This window comes from Pinus tabuliformis, chromosome 3_2 (genome assembly GCF_031772625.1).
Source record: "Pinus tabuliformis cultivar Carrire ecotype Pingquan chromosome 3_2, CPIR1, whole genome shotgun sequence".
In the NCBI taxonomy this organism is placed as follows: Eukaryota; Viridiplantae; Streptophyta; class Pinopsida; order Pinales; family Pinaceae; genus Pinus; species Pinus tabuliformis.
Genome location: NC_142302.1, coordinates 779732219 through 779754052, shown reverse-complemented (window position 1 = coordinate 779754052; position 21834 = coordinate 779732219). Strand labels below are relative to the sequence as shown.

The 21834-nt window shown below is 34.5% G+C and overlaps 1 protein-coding gene across 1 annotated transcript in view; it reads right to left on the bottom strand.

Moving 5' to 3' along the window:
* Positions 1 to 17803, bottom strand: part of LOC149182939 (uncharacterized) — a 29989-nt gene extending 12186 nt beyond the window's left edge. Inside the window, exon 1 of the mRNA XM_089414733.1 lies at positions 17653 to 17803. Coding sequence (XP_089270859.1) covers positions 17653 to 17803 — 151 coding nt within the window. The remainder of the gene's footprint in view (positions 1 to 17652) is intronic.
* Between the last annotated feature and the right edge of the window lie 4031 nt (positions 17804 to 21834).

The window sequence follows — 21834 nt, the reverse complement described above, 5'->3', positions numbered from 1 at the left end:
ATTTTAGGTTCCTTTATCTTGGGCTTATTATTGTTAGATGACACAATGGTCACAGTTATTTTAGATTCCTTTATCTTGAGCTTACTAGTAGGACATTGTCTTGCCAGGCTGATCTTCGATACCTAAGACCTGCAGAACAATTCATGGGAGTTTTAATATACAAACTAAAATTTGCGAAAAAACATTTAAAGCGAGGAGCAGTATTGAAGTAACAGACTTGTCCATCCTGATGTGCGTTCTATTGGAAGAATATGATCGCAACATGTTACGATGATGTTCGCAGTAACTGGTACCCTCCACCCTGGGATCACAACATCGCCAATTCCTGCCATCGTACTGATGGCATCAAAATTCTTCTACCAAATTGCATTTGACTTGCTTTCTCATGATGATGTTTATTATTTGGGTGAAGCCTGACATGCAACAAAATTTTGAGAGTTGGTCTTTATTTCTGAAAATCAGGTTTTTGGATCTCTCAATTTTAAGAGATTTCACATTACATCACTGATTAAACTCTTCCAAATATAATTTGGTATTATTTATATAAGCGACATGTTGAGGTTAAAATGTTAATATGCACCAATGCTGCAAAAAAATTATATGATCTTTCAGACACTGTTTGCATTCGAGAATGAGGGTATCTTCACAGAATAGGTTGGCCCAATGTTACTTGGGAGCAGGAGCGAAAGCAGGGAGTGGGAGTGACATTTTCAGAAGCTCCCTGTTTGGGAGCGAATCCCAGAGCAATTTTAATATATATATATATATATATATATATATATATATATATATATATATATATATATATATATATATATATATTAATTTTTGATACATATATGTCAACAAAAACATGTAGAATGATGAATTAGATATAAAAAACATAAAAAAAACATAGATTGATCATTGAACCATATCACATCAATCATCTAGAAGTTATAATCTTCATCAACCATGTCGACAAGTTAGTAACATACATATTACAACTGCAACATATTGAGTCTCGTGAATCATGATTCATAAAATTCAATCTTAAAGTTTCAACTTCAAGCGTTCAAAATTGAAAATTCAATATATAACACTTATCATCATTGATCACCAAAGTTGTACTTGTAAGCTATGTTTAACCATTAGAAGAGATAATATCTTAGATATTTATAACTTCTAACTTCTAACTATTAACGTGAAATGAAATGTTATAAAATGAAACATGAATAATGAAATGAAATGAAACAACTTTAGTCTTTCACGAAGCATCATATTCATAATTCACAATCATTACCAATGAGTTATAATTGCCAACTTCAAACTTCAAATTTTCATTGTCATAATCATATATTGTTTACAAAAAATATCATTATGATATGAAAGAGTCAAGAGTCAAGAGTCAAGGACTCAAGACTCAAAAATTATGAAAGCTAATAGAAACTAAAAAAGACAAGTAAACTGTAAATCTACATGTGGCCCTTGCCACGAGAGTCTCTAGGAGTATAAGCAGGTCGTGGTGGTCTTCTAGGAGTCTCCTACACAGACCGACAACCAGAACTAGAAGGCACATGCCCTACACATGAGGGTGTATATGGAGGTGGCGACAACAAAGGAACAAGACTCGGAACTCAAGCACTGCTACTGGATGGTGGAGGTGGAATGGCTGCTACAATTGCTTCATCTTCATCCCTTATAAGTTCCTCTTCCAATTCTTCAAGATGTATAGTGCCATCCTCCAAGTTATCTTCCTCTGGGTGGTTGCCCCAAATTTTATATGTGGGATCCTCATAAGCCCAATCAGAGTAATGACTCAACAACCTCAAGTTGTAGTGCAAATAAACGAAGCTTTTTTCCCGGTTTTCATTGAGTCTGTTTCTTTTCACATTATGTATGAAACCATAGGTGCTCCAACACCTCTCTACAGAAGAAGTATTTACAACCTATGATAGTATTTTTTTCCAATTTTGGCAAAAGTCCGTGGCCACCATATGTTTCCCACCATGTGAGAGAATCAAATCTATCTCTGTCTTCCATTGCGTGAAAGTTACCAAACAAATCAGTGTCGCTGAAGTATTTGCCTATTTCAAGGCACATAGCTGCACATTCCTCCCTGTCAAGTATCAAATTTTCTAATGCTTGCAAATATCCACTAGTTACCTCTGCATCTAAATGGGGTTTGGTCCTAATCCCACCCCCTGGTGCAGGTTGGCCCAACCAAGAGGTAGAGTAGTATTTTGGCGTAAGGATATACACCAAACAATGTAGTGGAATATTAAGTTTATTCCACCGTACACACACACAATCATGAACCAATTTTTACAAGTTAGGATCTCTGTTATGAACGATATCTTTTATTTTCCCCAACATGGTATCCATATGCTCATACACCACGCCAATCACTGGTTTATCTGTATCTGTAAATCGAATCATTTGATAAATGGGATTGGTGAAATCCAATAATTGCCTCACACTTGTCCAAAACTGATCATCAAGAGCAGCCTCCTCCACCAGTTCAAAACCTCACTCGTTAGTTGCATTTGTAGCCCTTTCATTTAATACCTTCCAATTTGGACTTGATACCATGCTAGCCAATGACTCTCTTACCTTCAAAAGGCGCCTGAAGGTGAGGTAATAGCTACCAAATCTGGTCTTTGCAATCTTCAACAACTCCAACCTTGAGTGACTACAGAAAAGGCCATGGGTATTGCTATGATTTGTAATAAATTTTATCATTTGTTCACCTTTCTTGTATAAATCACCCATCCATTTGTATTATGCATTTTTGTTCTTGACAACATCATGCATCAGAAGGTTTAATGTGTGAACCAAACATCGAGACCAAAATATGTTGGGGTATTTATCCTCAATAATTGCTCCCGCTGCCTTACAATTAGGAGAATTATCAGTGATGACTTGGATGACATTGTATGGCCCAATACCGTCAATTGTTTCAAGTAATGCTTCTGTAATGTTGATGGCGGTCATGAACTTGTCTGAGTAATCATATGCAGTTAGAAAAATGGCACCACTAATAGACACAACAAGAACACTTATCAATGGCTTTCTTTTTATGTTTTTCCATCCATCAGATACAATGGACACCCCATGGTTAGTCCAAGAACTTGTCATTCTATTCAAAGAATATGATATTTTTGTTTTTTTATGATCAAGTACAATGGTTCTTGCCTTGTCATACCTAGGGCTCTTGTATACTTTAGGGGCATCATTTATGGCAAAAACCATTTCGTGCCAATAAGGTGAGTGAAGAACATTGAATGGTATCCCACATGCATAGAGAAACCTGTAAACCTTTGAATCCACATCATTCCTACACCCCTCATTAAGGAAATCTGATATGGTTCCTCGCCTTAAATCTGATGACCCTGTGCCTCCATATCCACTACCTTGGGAGGATGCTGAAGGAGTTCTTTGTGCTTGTGATTTTGAGCTTGGTTCAAAGAAACTCCTTGATTTTTTAGATTTGTATTGGGCTTCCTCCTCTTACCTTATGTATTTGGCTCTATCTGCTGCTGACATAGCTGCACAAGTTTTAATTCCTATTTGTTTATCTCCATCCCATGGCCTTTGACGCATAGGTGTTTTCTGGTACAGGTGTATGAACCTGTGTAATTATTGTTGCAATGGGGACAATGAAATTTAGTGGTTCCACCCCCTTTCCCTGCTTTAGGCCTATTAACATATTTCCACAATGGGTTTTGGTCTTGTTTAGTTTTTTGAGAGTCATGTTCACCCTCCACCAGCTCTTCCTCACCGAGGTTTTCATCAAATCCACTTTCTCCAACTTCTTCATCCCCCTATTCATTTTGGCCCCACCATTTCCTACTCTCCAGCAGCATAATAACCAGAAAAGGGACCAAGAAGAGGAAAATGCCAAGAAATATAGCCAGGTCCATGATGTTGGATATTTGTAGGGTTTTGAATTTTCAAAATTTAATGGGAATGGGAATGAGAATATGAATGAGAAAATTAATTTAATTAATTTAGATTAATTAATTTAATTTATTAATTTAATTAATTTAGATTAATTAATTTAATTTATTAATTTAATTTAGATTCATGACTTCTTTACTAAATAAATTAAACTAAACTAAATTAAACTAACTAAACTAAGTAAACTATACTAAATTACTACCTAACTAAGGTTTAAAATACTAAATTACTAAGTTACTAACGTAACTAACCTCTTTGCAGGCTTGCTCCTTGCTCCTCGATGCTTTCTCCTCGCTTCTCTTCACTCCTTTCCTCTTGCTCTCCAACTTCTCCTCAACTCATTCAAGTGACAATGATTTTTTTTTGCCCCTATGTCGTTTTAAAACTATTTTTTTAAATGAATTTTTTTTCGCGTCCATGGATTTTTTTCACGCGAATCACTCCCGACATCGTGTGCGTCGCTACCGGGGTGAAAATTAAATTCTTAGGAGCGATCAGGAGTGACGCTCCCAAACTCACTCTCGATTTTGGCAGGGAGCGTAAATTTTTTTATCGGGAGCGCGCTTTTGAGCTGCTCCTGCCTGGAGCGTGGATTGGGAGCGGGTTCGGGGGGGGGGGGGGGGGGGGGAGCGCTCCCCTGCAACTCTGGGTTTTCCTTTTATATATTAATTTTTTGTAGACATAGGGTGAGTCTGGTGAGTATTTGGGTGCTCTAAATACATCTTAAAATTATAACAACCATTTTAAAATTAACACGATCATATTTATCAATTATAATACATTTTAAAATTGGCACAATCATATTTATCAATGTTGTTGATATAGAAGGATAGGTATATATGAAGTATATATGCAACCACATTTTCCAATATGATTGATATACGCCCATAGTCTTATGTCAACCACATTAAATAATCATTATATATATTTTTTTAAAGACCAACTATTTATGATTATTAATACCTATATAAATAATATATATGATTATTATATTAATATTATATTATATATTAAAATAATATTAAGTTACTCTACAATATTTTATTTAATATTATTTAATTTTAAATTATTTAATACAATATAAATATTTAATAATAATATTAACTCATTATAATAAGAGTAGCAATAATAATCTTAATAACAATAATTAGCAAATAAAAACAATAACTATTTTAGTAAATATGGTTGATATACACATAAGGTTTCATTTTTATTTATGACACAAAACATTGATAAATATATAATAATAATAATAATTTCTACCGAAAGACATTGCTTAATTCATTATTGATAAGAGAAGCGTGAATATAGAAATTTATTATTCAATTTTTATAAAATATAAATAAATACTTATTTTATTAAAAAATAAATAAATTTTAATATTGTTTTTAGAAAATATATTATTTTATTGTATTTTATAAATAATAATAATAATAATAATAGTTAATTATTGTTAAGCAATAATAATATTTTTTTAAGTAAATATTATTAAATAATAATAATATGAATATTAATTAAATAAATAAAAATAATAATAATTGATTCAATTTTACATAATAATAATTAATAATGATAATAATTAATAATAATTCCTTGTCACAATGTGACGTTGGACCATGGTTGACAGTGGTCGATTTTCATATTGAGACAATCTTTGTCAAAAAGAAAAATTTGAGCATGGTTAACTATGGTTGATTATGATTCACCATGTTTGACTAAAAGGAATAACAAACCATTGGGATTAATAATAAAAAGGCAATATTGACCATAGTTGACCATGTTTGATTGTATAAAACATGGTTGACCATGATCAACAATGGCTACCATAGTTGACCATGTTTGATTGTATAAAACATGGCTGACCATGATCAATCATGGTTACCATGGTTGACCATGATTTTTATATGGAGACAATTTTTTTCACAATGCGACATCCCACCATGGTTGATATTATAAACCCAAGGGATTGATATTATGAACCCAAGGGATTAATACTAAAACTCCATGATTGACCATGGTTGATAATGGTTGACCATGATTGTATTATAAACCTAAGGGAATAATAAACCCAATGGATTTATATTATAAACCTAAAGGAATAATAAACCCAAGGGATTATGAACCCAAGGGAATAATATCAAACCCAAGGGACTAATATTATAAACCTAAGGTATAAAAACCTTAAGATAAATATTAAAACTACAAAAATAAACATGGCTGAGCACAGTTGATTTTGGTATTGAGATAATCATTGTCACAATGCTAGATTAATACTAAACCCCGAGGGAATACGATTAAACCCAAGGGACTAATATTATAAACCCAACGTATATAAACCCTAAGATAAATATTATAAATACTATACCATGGTCAACCATGGTGGGATATCACATTCACAAAATAGGTCGGCCTTTTATATGTTGATTTTTTGTGGACTTAGGGTGAGTTCGGTGACTTGTGGGGTGAGACAGACGACCATTTTGTTTTTAAATTACAATACATTTTAAAATTAATCCCCACATTCAGTGGCACATAAGTATATATGTGAAACAATAAATTATCCCTGTCCCGACATTTGGGGAGATTTTTGGGTTTGTCATTTATTAAAATGTCAAATAATTAAATAACAAATTATTTATTTATATTGTAAATTTTTTTGGATTGTTAATATTCTGGTAGTTATCTTTATAATGATAATGATGATTAATGTTTATTAAGACTAATGTTGTCTATATGATCTTAAGACAATAAAAGATTAATTTATACTCTTTAATATTTTATTTGTATGATAAAAAAGAAAAGAAAAAAGTTCTCCAAGATCACTACAGTTTTGTTGACTTAACAAGTCAAGAAAGTTGATAGTGTGGAAAATGTTTTAGAAATGAGAACGAATGTATTTATTAAGACCAATGTTGTCTATACGACCTTAAGAAAGTAAAAGACTAATTGATACTCTTTAATATTTTATTTCTATGATCAAAAAGAAGGGAAAGAAGTGCTTCAAGATCACTATGGTGTTGCTGACTTAACAAGTCAATAAATTTGACACTGCGACAAACGTTTTGGAAACGAGAACAAATGTGAGTAAGAGAAGGACAATCTAAGAGAAACTTTTTTTAATCTTCAACCCTCTTAGTATCATAAAGGTGATATATTTTTTCATCCAAGAGTGTTTTGGGAATATATCAATGTCTCGTTTCACTTCGAACTTCATGAGAATTATTTCTTATCTTTGCAATGTTCGTTTTCTTCTTAGTATTGGTCAAGACAAAAAGATAATATTGGTTAGAAATGGTGGGGTTGATCACCTCCTTATAATACCTTAGCTTCCTTTTTCCCTCTAGCTCCTTATCCTGCCACAATTTATCCTTAAATTTGGAGGTAATAGTATTTTTAATACTATCCTTATTCCCCAAGATGACCTCCTCCATTATCCCCCAATGGTGGTCGAGCCAATATTGGGTATCCTTATGACATCCATGCTTGAGATAGAGGTGGGGACCTTAGCTAGAGTTAGAAGTGATTTTGGGAAACCTCTTGGATTCCTTGTTGTTAAGCTTATTATTATACATAAAATACCTAAACATAGCCATGTTTTCAATGGCGGAAAGACTATCTTTGATCAAAGCGATATGATAGAGAATATTTCCTTTAATCTTGAGGTTGTAGGTTATAAATTGCTTTTGAATCATCCCGATCTTCCTCGATGACTCTCTAGATATACTACAACCCCAAACTTCACATCCATATAAAATAACAAGGGTGTTCAGAGTATCAAAGAGGAACCTTTTTTACTCCAAATCCAAAGATCAATTCACTTCCAATTGTTTTTAAGCTCATAATAAGCTTTCCAACTTCAAATGAATGTCAATACCTAAATATTTTTATGAAGAAATCTGCTCCAAGTAATTGTTATCATAGATGAAATTACCATGATTGATCTTTATGTATATAATTATCATGACTTTAGTCATGTAAGTATTAACTATCAAATGCATCTTCAACTAGTAATCATGGAGGATCTTAAGCTGCTTGTCGAGACCATCATGGCTTCTAGCTAGAAGAACGATATCGTCAACATAAAGGATAAGAGTAATGACCATACGAGTGAGCTCGGGGCCATTGCATCTCATAGTTTCCAAACACTCTTCTAGCCTATCAATGTAAGTGCCGCAAAAATAAGAAATAGGAGACACATTTTTTTAACTCTAATATGGCATTTAATTTCTTTAGAGCACTCTTTTGTGATCTAAAATTCATAATTCAACACATATAAATTTATATTCACTTTAATATAAATTAAAATCAATATATAAAATTTGAAACATATTATAACTTTATATAAATACAATGTTTAAATATTATATATATTTATATTGATTTTTTTATTGGAAATAATTTTATATAAATGTAAATTAAAATTAAATATATTTTAATATTTAAAATATTTTATTCAAATTTATTTATTTTATTTGAATCTTAAAAAGTATTTAATCAAAATAGCATAAAAAAATATTTACAATAAAATAATAAAATAAATTAATTAAAAACCTTATTTAAAAAATAAATTATTATTATTTTATAGGATATAATTTAATATTATATAAGTTTACTAAATAAATTTAAATTATATTTTATAGGAATGCATATTATACAAAATTGCCATATGTATATTTTAATCTTAATTTAGATATTTTTAAGATAGTTTATAATATGTACAGGATTAAGATAGTTTATAATATGTACGGTATTTGTCATAATTTTAAAATCAAATTACTTATTAGGATAATGTAATTTTTTTTTAAAATCAAATTATCTAATATGATAATGAATAAAATTGATAAAGTTGTTAATATTATTTTTATGTATTAGAGATAGTTTTATTTTATATATGTAATTAGTTAATATAATTTAGATGATGTATTTGTGTTAAAATAGGATTTTTAAAATTTTAATATAATTATCAATAATTATTAGATCAATGGTAGAGATTTAATCTCTACATAATGTCTTAAAATATTTTTCGTAATAGTCTCAAATCAAATCCTAAGATTTATCTTAAAAGTAATAATTCCCAACCCTTTTAATTAAATTGATTAATTAAAAAAAAATGTTAAATGAAAATGAGTTATGGTTTTTCCAGCATGTGGTATTAGTAAGCCACAATATTGTAACAAATCCTATTTACAGATTAAGAATAAAGTGGAAGTGAATCTCCATAGTTAGAAACTTGTTACATATCTCACATATTAATTCTTTTATAATTATTATTAGGAATAGCTTAAATTAAAGTTATAAGTTATTTTTTCCCCATGGAAAAAAATGGCATACTTGCTATTTCATTGAAATCAAAGTATACGAATTAGTGTTCAATTACAACTTGGACATGTATGTTAAGAGCTATGACATTCTATCAATCCAGAACATAAAACAATGAAACATGAAAAAACATGCAAGGTCTCAATGATTACAAACACCTTCAATTTCATAAAATCTTGTTGGTATTCACCCTAAAGACATCAACATTTTTTTTGTAATCACTAAATGTCCTATATAGGCTAGAGTAATGTTTCATTTTATTTTCTATCCACATTAACATTGTGTCCCCTGTGGATATGTGATACCTCCAACTCCTCAAAAATTCTTGTAATTGGAAAATTCTTTGTTGCTAAGGATTTAAGGCCAAGTGTGTAATGTATCGATCCCAAAGAACCGATCAATAACCATTTGATAATCATCAAAACTTTGTAAGCACTTCACCTTCCCGAACATTGTAAAATCGAGGACAAGTCCAATCCCAATTAATTCTTCTTTATGATTATATCGAGACATTAGCCTAAGGCTAATAAGAAAAGTGTGATGATTTTTCGAGTCAAATGCAACTCGTGCTCCGCATACACCCCTAACATGAATTTTGGCTCCATCAAAGAAGTCCATACATTCTTTGCCTATTTTCCACATGAGTTTGTTTGAGTCTCTTCTCACTCTGATGCCATTCCATGCAAGTGACAGGACAAATTAGGTCCATCCCCATACTAGATTTGTTGAGAGACCCAGAGTATTAAAGCTATTTTCCAATGCCTCAGGAGCATCTCAATGGCTATTCTTTTATAGTTTTTTAAATTTTAATTCACATAATTTTTATGATTTTTTTAATTTTCGAAATATTATATGTATCATAAAATAAATATTTTGATATGTGTGAGCATTTACTAAACATTTGATTTATATAGCTACTCTAGCTAATTTTAAAACTTTGTTGATATCTTTTTTAGTTATTTAAAAGAATATAATTCTCACTCATTTTAATATCTCTATCCCTATTTAAATTGTTATACAATTAATTATGTTTATAAGCTCTAAAATATTATTTATAATAAATATTTTATATTCCAAAAAATTTAGCATTTTACAAATACATGGTTATAGAAAATTTTAGGGGCGAATCTTAGCCCATGGGCAAAATTTAAGGGGTTTTATATTTTGGAGGGGATTTTTTTTATATTACACCCCTTTTGTATAGTTAGTCAAAAAATATTTAAAAAATAAATAATTATCATATTTTAGCCAATGAAAAATAGGCGCAAATAAAACTTCAAGCCCCAATTTGCCTAGTTTGGAGATCAGATTTACTTGAATCGCATCGATTTCTAGGAATGGCACTGCTTAGGGGTTATTTTACCCTCTACCATTCTTGGAAATCGAGGGTAGGGTTGGATTTTCCCTGGATTTTGGGGGTTTTCTATTTGATTTGCTTGTATAAATTTGTGTCTACAAGCTATAGTCCTCCTCATTGTTGAGCTATAGGTGTGTAGGGGTCCCCGTCTCACTATGTTTTTGTCCCAGAGTTGCTCCTGCATGTGTGATATTCTTGTTTTATGTATATTCTCTGTGATTCGAACCCAAGTCAACAATGTGAAGGAGGCATAGGACAGGTGAGCCACAAAAATACTAAAAACGTTTACATTTTATTGGTCATTTGTAAATTTCATTATACCTTTCAATTTAACTATACCCATTATGGTTGTTGAGCATATCATATGTTGGGTGGATATCAAGGCATGCGCACCTCTGGTTCGGCAACCACTTCACTTTGGATCTCTGCTAACTAGTAACGGTATGTATTGCAAATTGTTTGATTTGACTTACATGGGTTTGTATGATTGGGGATTTGCCTTTGATTCTGATACATTTTGTTAATACAGACGCGATAGAGGATCAACATATTTGTATGCTAAAAAGTTCATGGTGTCGGAAGTTAGGGTTCCACATTATCAATCCATATGTAGCTTGTCACACACAGATCACAAACCCTCTAGTGTATAATGGAAAATATATGACCTTCGATCTGATTAACAGGTCCATTCCACCTCAGTACATTTCTGATTAGATGTACCACAAAGCTCAAGCAAATCCAAACTCAAAGTAGGGAAATTACAATATAATGTGATATCCCCACGAGAGTATGGATGTGCATGCATATACTTGCAACAACATGATTTCTTGGCTTTAAATTTTACAACAACATATCTTTGCATATTTGTTTATTTGATGACCTTGGACAATTATTGCTTTCGAGAAAAAATGGATTGCGAATTTCTCATAAACAACTCAGTTAATGGACAAATCTATGACCCTAAATTCAATTCAAGTGAGTAGAAAGTCAATTGGCTGTGTATTTATGATTGTCATGAGGACCCCAAAACTCATTTCTAGCACAATGGCTATGTCAACTTGTTTCATTTATGTTTTGACACTCACAAGTATGAGTTGTTTGTAATAAATGGACTCAAATATTTATCTAAAATATGGTATGAATGGCCAAAGATATAGATATAATTTAATATTATATAAGTTTGTTTGAATAAATAAATTTAAATTATATTTTATAGGAATGCATATTATACAACATTGTCATATGTATAATTTAATCTTAATTTAGATATTTTTAAGATAGTTTACAACATGTAAAATATTTGTCATAGTTTTAAAATCAAATTATTTATCATGATAATGTCACAGTTTTAAAATCAATTTAATATGATAATGAATGAAATTGTTACAAATTGATCTAGCTTTCTGGGGTGGCAGGGGTGGTTCTAAGCCATGAAACACAAGGTCTTGAGGTTGTTGATCCATGTCACTATTTTCATCGTTCCTCTTGAAATTTTTAATGACAGACTTCAATACCCCTAATGAAAGAGTGAGGATCATGTGATGAGCCTCAAAATTAACACCAAGGCCCTTCAACAACACATAGTTTCCACTTCCCTCCACTTCACTTCTGCAAGCTATACTCTCAATATTAGCATCGTACACTATACTCCCTTCAGGTAGTATATTCACAAGCTCTTGCACAACACTAGAATACCTACTAAGGATGGGTAAATGCATGCCAGGGAATTCCCAATACTCACCATAAGGATCCAAGTTCACATTATCCAAATTGTTTGCAACAATGATGATCCTATCCATGTGACTCCGACTATGAAACACAACCTCCTGTAATGGCCTCAGATCCCAATTATGTATTTCCTCCTATCCTGATTCAGCCAAAACAACCTATGGGGATGTAGACAGGGCTTTGCTATTCTGAGAATTCTTTGCTAAATATTCCTCTAACCCTGCTCTAAGATAAGTCCCTAAGCCCCTAGTTAAGGTATTGGGCTTGGGATCCTCCCTAACATGACCATATGGTAATCATATTATTGTTCTTGATCTAGGTGGATATTGATGACCACCCACCTATTCCACTTGGACCCCCACAATTGTTTCTTTCAAATTTTTAATTTCCTTAATTGTAGCACAATTTACTATTTTTTGCAGTTTTTCGGGTCCTGAACTTCCAGAGCCAGTATTCACAATAAGAATTTGTAATCCTTGGATATCATGTGCGTCAAAATAGAGATCGTATGTGAAAGTTATGACCTCGGGAAGTTGATGTATCAACTTACCCCAACGGGGCCCATAGTTTGTTGTTTCATCTCCTAAGGTTAGGATTTTGGATGTTAAGGGTTTTCCATTATTTCTCAATGATAAATAGGCCTTCAAGTCTCATTGTAATTCAGAGCCATGTAGCCACCACATCTTTTCCTAGGGATAAGCTACCATCGATCGAGCTAGTTTATTTCCATTATGTGTATAAGCATATTTCAGTTCTTTGATGTTAATGAAACGAAGTTTGATTTTTGTTGCATATATGTGTTTATGGTTATATCTGTAATTTGTTGTGTTCATATTTAAATTCAGATCAATTCTTCCTCCGATTTTGCGCCTTAGCCAATAAATCTTTTTACAGTCTCAACATTTGACCTACCAAAGAAGGAGGCACTATTGTTCCTCCTTCTGCCAAAATAGGTTAATTTTGCATGAAATCATCCATGAACTCCCATGTCTTCTCCCTATCCTCCATTGCACCAATATTTAATATAATATGAAGGAAATGACTAACACACTTAATCTTTTGAGAGTTAACTTTGTTAGAAAGGAAAAGAAGAAAAAACACAATTCACACATAAAACATGAATTGTTGCTCTACTATTGATCACACGAAACATATGATTATAATGATCCCGGTGAAGGGTATTTAAACCCTTTCCAACTAGCTAACTGCCTAAAATATCTTGACATGCAATCTCGCATTCAAAGTAGTCTATCACTTAACTCACTTGACTCAACAATCAAACACTCAATCATGAAATCACTAGATTAACTGACTCTATATTTTTAGCTAACTCCTCATGCAGGAGTAATTATATTATTTTAACACTCCACCTTAGTTATGACTGCTAAACTAAAACAGGACTCATGAAGACTCAAACATGTCTGCTAGTCTATGTCTTAGCTAGGATTACAACACCCAAGTTTCTTCTATGAAACTCAAACACATCTTGTGCTAATGAATTAGTAAATATATCAGCCAATTGATACTAGATTTACAAGGCTTCAAGTGAATTTCTCCATTTCTCACAAGTTCTCTAATAAAGTGATATCTAGTATCAATATGCCTGCTCTTCTGATGAAACACAGTAGTGCAATCGCTAAGGTGTTGTCACAATATATTGTTGTTGATCCTTGTTGTTTCTGCTTGAGCCCATTAAGTACTCTTCTTAACCACACTGCTTGACATGCTGCTGATGTTGTTGCTACATATTCTACTTCTGCTGACGAAAGTGTCACAATGGGCTGCTTCTTAGATGCCCATGAAATCACACTTGACCCAAGCTTGAACACAAAACTAGAAGTGCTCTTCCTATCATCCAAAATGCCTCCAAAATCACTATCTATGTATCCAATCAATTCTTTCTTTTCTATGCTTGCATACATTATGCCACAATCTCTAGTTCCTGCTATGTATCTCATAATTCATTTTCCTGCACTCCAAGGTGTGTCTTTCGGAGTCTCCATAAATATGGAAATGAAAATAACTCCTTGCGTGATATCTGGTCTTATAGTTGTGAGATACATGAGGCTACCAAAAAATATTTTGAATAAAGTTGGCTTGACGTCTAATCCTTCATCATCCTTGCTTAACTTTTTACCTGTTGCAATTGGTGTAGGGACAGGTACACCAGTTGCAACAGGTACAAAGTTAGGCAAGGATGATGAAGGATCAGAGACCAAGATCTATCATCTCAAATTTTTCATCATGGCTTCATTAAATTCATCTATGTCAAAATCACCTGTAAAAATCATGTCATCAAAATATAAGCAAACAATCGAAATCTGTCCATGCTCATTTACCTTTGTGTATAAGGTAGGCTCAATGTTGCTTCTGCAAAATCCATTCTTAATCATGTAGGTGTTGATTCTTCTATACCAAGCTCTAGATGCTTGCTTCAGTCCATAGAGCACTTTCTTCAACCTGTAAACTTTGTCTTCATTACTCTCAACTTCATATCCTAGAGGTTGTTGCACATAAATTTCTTCTTCTAGAATTCTATTGAAGAAGGCTTATTTCACATCCAACTGATATATTTTGCACTTGTTTTGAGCTACTGTGGCTAGAATTGCTTTTACAGTATCCAATTTGGCTACCGGAGCAAACGTTCCTCCAAAGACTATTCTCGGTTGCTGCAATAATCCTTTTTCTACAAGTCTTTCTTTAAATCTATCAATTTCACCTTTCTCATTCAACTTTGTCTTGTACACCCATTTCACACAAATGAGATTTTTGTCCTTTGGTAAATCAACCAAATCCCATGTTTCATTCTTTTCAATAGCTTCAATTTCTATGGCTTGCACCTAATTTTCATCTTTGATTGCTTCTTCAAACGAAGAAGGTTGGAATGACAACAATGCAAAATTTGAATTAACATCCAAATCATCATAAATGTCTTTCAAACTTCTCATCTTTCTCTTACCATTGCTTGATTCATCACCCGATTGATTGCTAGGAGAATCTTGATCTGTTGATCTGCTTGAGGATCCATGCTGCTCTGAAAATATTGGAGTCCTTGTTGGTGTGTCTCTGTTTGGTGTCTTCACCTATGATTATTGCTGCTCCTTTTCTGCTACATCATCTTCTTCCATCAGTGGCACTTGTGCATCAACTGTTTTGTCTACAGATCAATTCCATGACTCTTGTTCCTTGAACACAACATGTCTGCTAATTATGGTCTTCTTTGTGACAGGGTTATATAATTTGTAAGCTTTTGATTACTCACTATAACCAATGAATATGAATTTTTCACTTTTATCATCCAATTTGCCTCTTCGCTCCTTAGGCACATGTGAATAAGCTACACATCCAAATACTCTGAGATGAGAGACGCTGCAATACATACCTGACCATGCTTGTTCTGGTACTCTGTTCATCACACTCTTTGTAGGAGATCTATTGATCACATAAATAACATGTGTTGAAAAATGTGCAACAAGAAATGTTAAATTTAGAATGTGCTAAAATAGACCTGCTAAAGATAGCATGTATAAAAATAGCGTGTCTAAAAATAGTAGTTTGGCTAGTGAGGTCATTGGCCACATTGGGTGAGAGGTGAAACTTCTAAAAATAGAATTTCTAGGTCCCTTCCTATTTATAGTAGTCCCTAGTCTATTTATAGGAATTAAAATTAATTTTGCTCTTAACAGCAGTTGGAAATATTAATTAATTAATTCAGTTGAGTTAATTAGTTAAGGAAATTCGAATTTGAAGTCTTTGTGAGCATGCACGAGTTTCCTCCATTGATTGAGGGAAAAACTATAAGTTCTATAATGAGAGAATTAGTTGACTTAGTTCTAACTAATCAAGTCTAGTTAGATTATTTTAACAAGTTGTTAAAATAATAAAATATAGTTTTTTAATGCTTGCATGCATGTCACAACTATTATTTTAGATAACATAGGATTCACTCATGGATAACTGTTTCATGTCATTTATGTCAAAGAAGTAGTTGAATAAGATGTGGGACAATGTACTATGAGATGCTTGGCTATTTCTGGTAAGTAGTTTTTGCATGGTTGAGGAACTAGTGTCCTCAAGGATTGCATAGTTGGACCATTGGTTAATTTTGGCATGTTAGAATTAATAGCATATGCTTTTGCTATTATTTCCTAAGAAAACTATGCAAGGACCATAGGCAAAGCCTATATAAACAAGGCTTGGTTGGTTCATGAGACACATCTTCATATCTTCATAGTTCATTGAGAACTGAATAGCTTGAGAGCTAATTATTTTTGTATTGTGAAGAGGATTTCCACTTGATTGATAATACATTGTTGGGGTTTTAATGTTAGTGCTTTCCCCTAGATATATCTTGCGTTATGTGTGATTAATTCTGTTGATCAGTTATGCATGTTTCTACTTGATGTTTCTCATGAATTCGATTACGCTTCTGTTTGATGTTTTGTAGAAGTAGAACAAGTATTATGCTTTAGGAAATTGCATATATTGGTTTGTTTTACAGGTGAAATTTCTACAACATGCAACTTCTTCTACCCAATACTCATTAAACAAGTTTCTGCCTTTCAACATGCTTCTTACCATGTTCATAATTATCATGTTCTTTCTCTCTGCTACACCATTCTGCTGTGGTGTGTACTTGGTTGTAAACTGTCTTTTGATCACATGTTGTTTGCAGTAATAATGGAATGCCTTTGTGTCATATTCTCCCCCACAATCTGACCTCAATACCTTGATCTGTCGATTAATTTTCTTTTGTAAGCTGAGGTAGTGCCTTTCTTTTTCTATTCATATAAATCTAGGTTAAGCCATATACATCGTTTTGGTGGCCTCAACCCACCCAAATGGGAAACCGAGTCTGTTGGCCACCTCAAATTAAAATATGCCATCCAGTAACAAAAATGGGTAAGTCTATCAATCCATGCTAACTATACTTCACAATAGAAAAAACTAAACATATATCTAGTAGTCATGAAAATAGGAAAAAAGGATGAAATATTGTCCTCAAAATCTAGCCATGGAGGTAGCAGCTCAGCTTAAGGGTCATTCTTGACCACCCAGGGGTGGTATCACCTCTACTCGTTGTGTTGGAATGAGCTACCTCAGCTGTTGCTGGATTTCATCTAGCTTACTATCTTGCATGATCATGGTGATTTGCAGGTTCTTCATTTCTTTTTTCATGTTAGGCATGCCTTGGGCCAGTTCCGCCATTTCTCCTGCAACTTGCTCCAGCGCCTTTGCCAGTAGGCGTTTCAACACCCAGTAAACATGCAAGGCCTATTTATATAGGGTCATGTGACCCCTCGTGTTACCCGAGTCTGGGATGAGGTCCCCCCACTCTTCCATTTCTGGCTCTGAGTCGTCTTCCATTACATTTTCCTCCAGCTCCTTAATTAGTCTGCGTATGTCCTCATCTGTGCCTTCTCTATATGCCCTTTCCGCCTCCTGGATGGTTTTCCTCATTGTTCTCTAGCTGCGTCTCTGTGGGGCCGTCGAAGAGGTTGCATTATTATTGCGGCCAGGTTGGTTAGACCGGCCCCTTCCACCACGCCCCCTTCCCCATCCCGTCCACGCCATTTTTCCTCTTACTGTCGCTTGTGTATACTGTCCAATAAAGAAGGTTATATTCTCCACCATTTCATTTGTTCTCCTCTCCTAAGTAGCCATTCCCCTAAATTGGCCTTCCATACTAAAATTTCTCCCCCTGGTAAGACTGCTTTCAATATTTCCTCCCCTTGTCCCAGATAATTGGGTAACCTTTATAGTCTTCCCCATTTCCCAAATTGTTTCTTTGTCCTCCTCAAGCGGTCCCCAATCATCTCCCTTGCAGAAATCTAAAGGGATTTCGCCTTGGTTGCCTTGGTTTCCTCCCATTCTGTGCCCTTCCCCGAATTTTCCTTTGACCCTCCTTCCTCTTCCTTACTGTTATCTTTAAAGGATTTAACCTCGTCTGATATACTTCTCCCTTTCTCTGATAATCCTAGCTCTCCCTCTTCTTCCATCAGACTATCAACAATTAAGAAAATTATAGGATTTGTCTTTACAAAAACATACCCAGACCTGTGCGTTGCCACTGGTGAAACTATCTTGTCCTTCGCTCCTGCTATCTTCCTCCTTCGCTTCTTTGTGACCAACCTCATTACCCTCTCCTCTCTTATTTTCATTCTATCAACCTTCCCACGTCTAATCAATCCAGTTCCGTCAATTTCTGTTGTTTCTTCCCCCACTCCCTTGTCAGCTCTATTCCTCGGGCGACTATCCCATTTGCATGCCTCCCTCACATCCTGTTTTATTATGGGAATGTTGGGAGGCCAACACTGCCATCCATTCCCCTCCACGATCCATTCCCACATCATCTTCCCATCTCTCATCCCGATCAAGGGCCACTTGTAACTATTTCCTTGAGATCGTGTCCGTATTGTTGTCATCGTTGATAATTTCTTTGACGGACTCCCACCTTTGATCATCTGTATGCATCAGCCATATACTATCCACTTCCCCCTTTGTTCATTACATCCCCAGTTAGCATGGAAATCTACTGCCTTATTGCCATCTATTCTAGTATGATTGATAATCTTATAGCTTATTCTTTTCATGAGCACTTCCATGTCTTGAATCAGGACTGCCGTCCTCCAACTTTGTGCTACTATTTCCCAGTCCTTTCCATTATTCAACTTTCTTAGCATTTCTATCACTATCTTTGTGTCCCCCTCTATTTCCAAATTATTGTAACCATTTCTTATCGCTATTCTTAGTCCTTGGTGAATTGCTGTTAATTCTACTTCGTTGTTGCTCATAATGCCTCCATGGTCTGCATACACCCATCTTGTCCTTCCTTGATGGTCTCTAAAAATGCCACCAAATCCTGTTGGCCCTGGATTTTCTTTAGAGGCTCCATCGAAATTAAGTTTGATGAAGCTATCTTGAGGGCATCTAAAGTTGTCCGGGCTACTGATAGTCGTTACTAGATCCTTATATTTTTGGGGGTGAACCATTCCTTGTTCTAGATTGAGGTATGTTAGGATCTTACCTTCCTCCGGAGTTGTTTCCCAGTCTTCTTGATTCCAATTTTTCGTTAAGATAGTTTCTCTTATGTGAGTTTGGGTTCTTTTCCAGATCAATTCCGGGGCCATTTCTTTGTCTTGAAATATCCTTCGGTTTCTCTCTTTCCATATCATCCAGATATTTAAGCCCATTGTTAAACTCCAGGCTCTTCTTACTACTGGGCTCAAGAATTGGCCACGTCCCCATTGATTGATAGTTTCTTTTATGCTTTGAGGATCTCTGTTTGTCTTACCAAATAGCTTGTTGATTTTATCCCATTGTTGCTGGGCAAAAGGGCATGAGTTTAGCAGATGTTCCTGAGTTTCCTGGGCTTGCTTGCATAAGCAACATCTAGGGGGTCCATAGATTCCATGCTTCTGAATCTGGTCCCATGTTAGGATACGGCTTTTTCCAACCAACCATAAGAACATGGTTATCTTTGGCCACCAGCGGCTCTGCCATATTTGTTTCCATATGGAAGCATTTTCCTCTTGCCCTTACTGCATGGTTAGATGGTAGGATTCTTTAATTGTGAAGGCTCGTGTCATGGATTTACCCCATCTTAATATATCTAGACCTATTTGAATGATTATTCTCCTAGACTTCATTTATGTTGTGTATAGCTCTCTTTGTTCAGAATCTATGCTTTTATCCCACACCTCTAGATCCTTCCAAGTTCTCTAGGTTTCCTCCCGTCTTCCTTCATGTCAGTAATCTTTTACATGATTCATTCCTTCCTCATTTGCTCTCTGACATGTATTCCTAAGGCCTTCCAATTCTTTCAATTTTTCTCTCTGTTGCGAGGCTTCATCCCAGAATTTAGCTGATTGCCTGTTCTAGATTTCACAGAATGCATGTTTGGAGATTATATCTCTGTTTTGACTGGCGAAGTTCCAAATTGTAGAGCCTCTTGGAGATTCTTCCAGTCTTAATAGGTCTTCAATTTTAGTGGGCATGTTGTATTTTTGCGTCCAGATTCTTTTCCATAGGTCTCCTCCTCCCTTCATCCATCTCCACCACAGTTTCGCTCCCATTATTTGATTCAAGGTGTATGGATCACTTAACCCTAGTCCCCCTTCTGCCTTTTTTTTTGTCAGGCCTTTCCATGGTATTAGGGCCCATTTCCTCTATTGTTGTGGTCCTCCCTAGAGGAATTTTCCGAATATCCTTTCCATTTTTGCACATGCCCCCTTTGGAACCGCCATTGCCGACAGGGGGTAAATGGGAATTGCTTGTAGGATTGATCTTAGAAGAACTACTCGTCCTGCTATGTTCAAGGTTCGAAAGGACTAATTTGCCAATCTATTCCAGAGTTTTTCTATAGTATGATTCCAATTTTCCATCCTGAGAGGATTTAGGGCTAGTTGTGTCGCTAAATACTTTGTGGGTAAATCTCCAGAGTGGAAGCCCAAAATTCTTGTCAAAAAGGATTTAACATTTCCCGGTGTGTTGAAAAAGAATTTACAAGATTTTTCCTTGTTAATTTGAGTACCTAAAGCTTCCATGAAAATATCAAGAATCTTTTTAATTCTCTTTACTTATCTTAGAGAGACTGCACAAAAAAGCATAATACCATCTACAAATTGTTGGTGCGTGATCGACAGGTTGTTGCCCCAAAGTCTTAACCCTTTAGTTTTCCTTTCTCTCAGATCTTTCTTGATATATCTGCCAAGTCCTTTTGCTGCTATGATAAATAAGAAACGAGATAGAGGATCTCCTTGCCTCAGCCCTCTTGTGGCATTGAATGTCGAGGTTGGAGTTCCGTTTAAGAGGATGGAGAAGTTTGGTGTGGCAATCATATATTGCACCCATTTAATCCATTTATTGTTGAAACCAAATGCTGCTAGAACCAATTTAAGATAATCCCATTTCAGACGGTCATAAGCTTTTGAGAGATCCAACTTGATCATCATTCCCACTTCCTTTTTGATTTTCAATGAATGCACTACTTCTTGAGAGATTACTAGGCCATCCAATATTTGTCTTCCTTCCACAAACCCATTTTGTTCTGGACAGGTAATACTTGACAGAATTGGCTTTAGTCTCTTGGCTATCAATGTGGCAATGATCCTGTAAATTACGTTACATAAAGCTATGGGTCTAAAGCCCTAGGTAGTTTCTGAGTTAGCATTTTTGGGAATGAGAGATAAGAGGGTTGAGTTAAGACCAGGACATACCTTCTAATTTCGACGTGATTCTTTCACTACCTCCAGAATGTCTTGTCCCAAGAATTTCCAACCTTCTTGGTAGAATCCTACAATCATTTGGTCCTGGAGCTTTATTCTTCTTCATCCCTTTCACAGTCTCTTCCATTTCTTCTAGGGTTATAGCTCTCATGAGGGCTAAGCTCTGGTCCCTAGTGATCAATTCAGGGATTTCATTGCAAATCCTTTCTATAGATGCTCCTTTGTTGACCTAGGGTTCTGTAAGGAGGTCTTTGAAATGATCTA